Here is a 3,917-nt window from a genome sequence, read left to right on the forward strand (position 1 = left end):
GAAAATAATGTTCTGGAAGAAAAAAAGAGAAAAGGGGAAGCAAAAGTCTGCACTGGATCATCATCTGTTCTCTGTACACCTTACATAACATGAACCACTCAGGGACTTCCCAACTCACTCACTAGGCCTTGATTAGGACAGACTTTAGTTTAAAATCATATAGATTTTTTTCCTCTATATTACAACTCTATTAGTCACTTCAATTAAATGTATACTTTCTGTCCATACTGAGTCATTAGAAGTCTCATCTACCTTAGGGGTTCAGTGGGCTTCTATAGTACTACTCTTGGAACCAGTACAGTAAGGTCAAGTAAATGAATAACCATTTGGGTCCATCACTTCTTTCACGTTGATTTCTGGCGGTAATGAAGTGTCAGATCTCCACCACTCTTCCATATGAAATGCTTTACAGTTCGAAGGTCCATGTTTGGATCCAAAACCTAAAAGGTGAGAATTTTTATAGCTTTTGATACCTGGGGCACACTTTTTCCTGTATAAAAATCAAGGACACACTTCACTTTTACACCCAAAAGAGATGTATGTAGGAATGACAGGTCAGCAATACCCAACGTTATGGCCTGGCAGACTGGACGAGTGGTGCCAGGTCAGTCCACAGGCTGGGTCCAGTCTGTGGGCCCAATCCTTCTGCACAGAGCTTGTGTTGTATTACAATTTTTTAGATGACCCTTAGGCCAATTTTTAAAGCTCAAATGGCAGCATTTGCTAGAATAAGAAGAGAAGACAGGCAGTGTCCAAGCTGTTCCTCCTCAGCCCTGCATCTCAAACCTGGCCTGTCACATTCACAATGCCCTTTGGTCATTCTGCTTCAGGCACCTCTAAAAAGTTTGTATTACAGATAACAGCTCAGTACTAGTTGGTTTATCAGTCCATCACGTACCAGAATAATGTCAGGACTAAGTCACAAATGGAAGAAAGATAGAACCAGTTTCAGAAATAGCAAAGCATCAAGATAGCTACAATTTGGTTCATGTTCAGCTAGCCTGAGCAAGCATTTGTAGTATTCTCCCCTATTCCCTGCAAAAAATTACAGGCCAGCAACCAAAATCCCAGTATATAGATGCTTAGCGATGTGATCTATCCAGCTGTTTTACACACAAAAGATAAACCTGTAGAGTCCAATGAGATCATAGGAGAAAATTAAGTTTCAAAGACAGTTTAAAACAGATCAGCTGCAAGACATTTTTAAGATCCCTGCCTAGGGTTCAGAATTGATTTACTGTTAACCATTATATATGCCTGTCACATGCACATGGACCTTCAGTGGACTTACCTGGTCCTGGCACAAGAGTTCAATTTTCTCTTCTGCTAACACAGCAATGTCCTCCTCTTTTTCTTGTTCTCCAGCTTTTTCATTATTGGAGGAGCTTGTCGTCTGAGATTCATTATCCAGACTTATGATTTTCTCATAAACATGTTCCATTACTTTTCTGACCTGTAGCATGTCACTAGCTGATAATCTGTCTCTGTGCAAAGTAATAAAAAATGCAAGACAACTGATTTAAGCCTTTTCAACTTTTACCTTCACAGCATACAACCAAGTTTGCTAAAGCAGATACATTCTCATTTACAATGTAAAATAAAAGCATTCTGATATAAAGATCTTATTTCAATCTATGGTACGAGACCATCTGTAGTTCTGTAGAGTATCAGTTACACCATCTGGTAAAGGATATGGTATAAAATTAAAGGAGTTAAAAGTGATGGGAATGATCAGATTAAAATCTCAGATAAAGAATTCAAACAATTCCAACTGTTTCACTTCAAGGGAGAGACAGCTAAGATGACAGGATAAAAATACATTGGATGATAAGTGATATACAAGCAGCAACATCTAATGAAATTAAGATGGCAGGACATTAAAAAGCAAATGAAATAAGATTGTCCATAGGCAGTCACAGAAGCAAATATTTAGCAAAACTCAAGGAGGGATTGGACATGTATCTAGGTATCAAGAATATTCAAACTTAAATGGCAGCAACACTTTTGGTAGACTATTGAATCTCATTACTTCAGAGATGATACCAGTGATTTCCCAACCTTTTTTCTTTTTTTTTTTTTTTCTTTTTTTTTTTTTTTCTTTTTTTTTTTTTTTCTTTTTTTTTTTTTTTCTTTTTTTTTTTTTTTTTTTTTAGACTCAAGGAACCGCTCTATAACTTTTTCAATTTTAGGAGCACCCGATTTCAAAATATTATAACAAAAAAGAAGTGACATGTTTATGAGTGGTCATTAACACTTTTTCCTGAAGTCCCTTTACTTCAGATTAGATCTCTTAAAAAAAAAAAAATTTTTTTTTTGAAATTAAGAACCTGGAAATAAAGAAGAAGAAACACTACTTTTAAGGCAATATTGCTATTGAGAAGTTATGGGTGCAAAAAAGTCAGAAAATAAAGACACTTCAGGGTCAGAGTTCCATAATTACATGGATACCACGGTTTGACTACAGACAGAGACCAAGGTCTGCAGCACACTTGTGAGGAGGCATCAAAACTTCCTTTCCTTATCAGCAGAGAAGCTGCCCCCCTCTCAGTTTGGCAACAGGAGTCTTACACAAAGGCAATTCAGGAAGGGAGACACTTTCTGTAAGAAGCAAGACTTCTTACAAATTGGATGCAGGGGCTGGCTACTGGAGGTTACTTGGGAAGCTGGGAGCAGTGAGAACACGCTTGCACTAAGCTGAAGAGGCAAAGAACAGACAAAGTTCTGGTGCCCCAGTGCAGATGACTCCAAGTACCAGCTCTGCACCTAGTGTCAGCCTGCCTCTGGAAGCCAGGGACTCTGTGCTCACCCTCCACCCATTCTACAGCTCCTGTTTCTGCCTGCGCTGTTTCCCTGTGAACAGCTGCAGCTCATTCTCCACTAGCTAGTCTTCCCTGGAGCCCTCTGTCGGCACTGGGAGCCACCAGTGCCATTGGTCCAGGCTGGGCTGGCTCAGGTAGCTTTCTCCACACTGCGAGTGGCTTCATGAGAACCTGGTGTAAACTGAGACTGAGCTACTTCTGGGAGGCCACACATCCTGCAACATGCTTGAAAAACATGTTGTGGCACTCGGGTTGTGAAAATCACCAGGCTTTACCAGCCTATTAGAGACCCTGAATAAGACCTGACATGAGGGACAGATTCCTGTGCAGGTAGCTGTTTGGTTTCTTCTACTTTCATTTGAAATCTCTAGTACTGGCCACCATTAGAACCAGGATTGCTAATTAGATAAGCAGTGGGTCAAATCCAGTAAGACAGTTCCCGTGTTTCAGTTTTACCTGGAACATGGGAATTGAAAGCGTTATACAACTCGATAAAAATGGAACAGTTAGGTTGCCAAAAAAAGTTTCAGCCCAAGTCAAAGTTCAGCATTTGGGTAAATTAACTGACAGCATAATACCTTAAAACTTTCAAATATTTTAGTATCATCTTGGGTGCATCTACACATGAAATTAATTTGAGGTAATAAACGCTGGGGCTGTTCAAGTTGCAGGAAACTGCTCCTGGATGCAGTATCCACATGTGCAGCCAGGACAGTGGCAGTTTAAGCTGGGACGGAGCAAGCCCCTGGCTGGTTGGACTGACCACACAATGCACGCATGCGGTCAGTATGTACACAGGTGTTTTGGTGCAGTAGAGTACTCCACCAGAAGATGGTACTGCCCACAAGAGCACTATCTTACGGCACAGTTAATTAGTTCACTGTGCCCAGTATGGCATATGTGTAGACTGACACTTTACCATGAAGCTAGCCAACACTGCAGTAAAGCACGTGTGTAGATGCACCTCCTGTGTAGGCAGATATTCTCCCAACACTATACACTCTCCCTCTCTCAAATCTTGAGAGATACAGAGAGAGGATGTCCAATTTTGACTTCTGGATGATCAAAGATTCTGTTGTTTGTCTTGGCAAACTTTTT

The 3,917-nt window shown here is 40.4% G+C and overlaps 1 protein-coding gene across 1 annotated transcript in view; it reads right to left on the bottom strand.

The window, feature by feature from the left end:
• Positions 1-222: 222 nt before the first annotated feature.
• Positions 223-3,917, bottom strand: part of WDR48 (WD repeat domain 48) — a 37,347-nt gene continuing 33,652 nt past the window's right edge. Inside the window, exons 18-19 of the mRNA XM_019508097.1 lie at positions 1,292-1,484; positions 223-440 (exon numbers count right to left, since the gene is read on the bottom strand). Of these exons, the coding sequence (XP_019363642.1) occupies positions 345-440; positions 1,292-1,484 (289 nt within the window). The 3' untranslated portion in view covers positions 223-344. The remainder of the gene's footprint in view (positions 441-1,291; positions 1,485-3,917) is intronic.

Source organism: Gavialis gangeticus, unplaced genomic scaffold, assembly GCF_001723915.1.
Source record: "Gavialis gangeticus isolate Ggan-Ray unplaced genomic scaffold, GavGan_comp1, whole genome shotgun sequence".
Lineage (NCBI taxonomy): Eukaryota > Metazoa > Chordata > Crocodylia > Gavialidae > Gavialis > Gavialis gangeticus.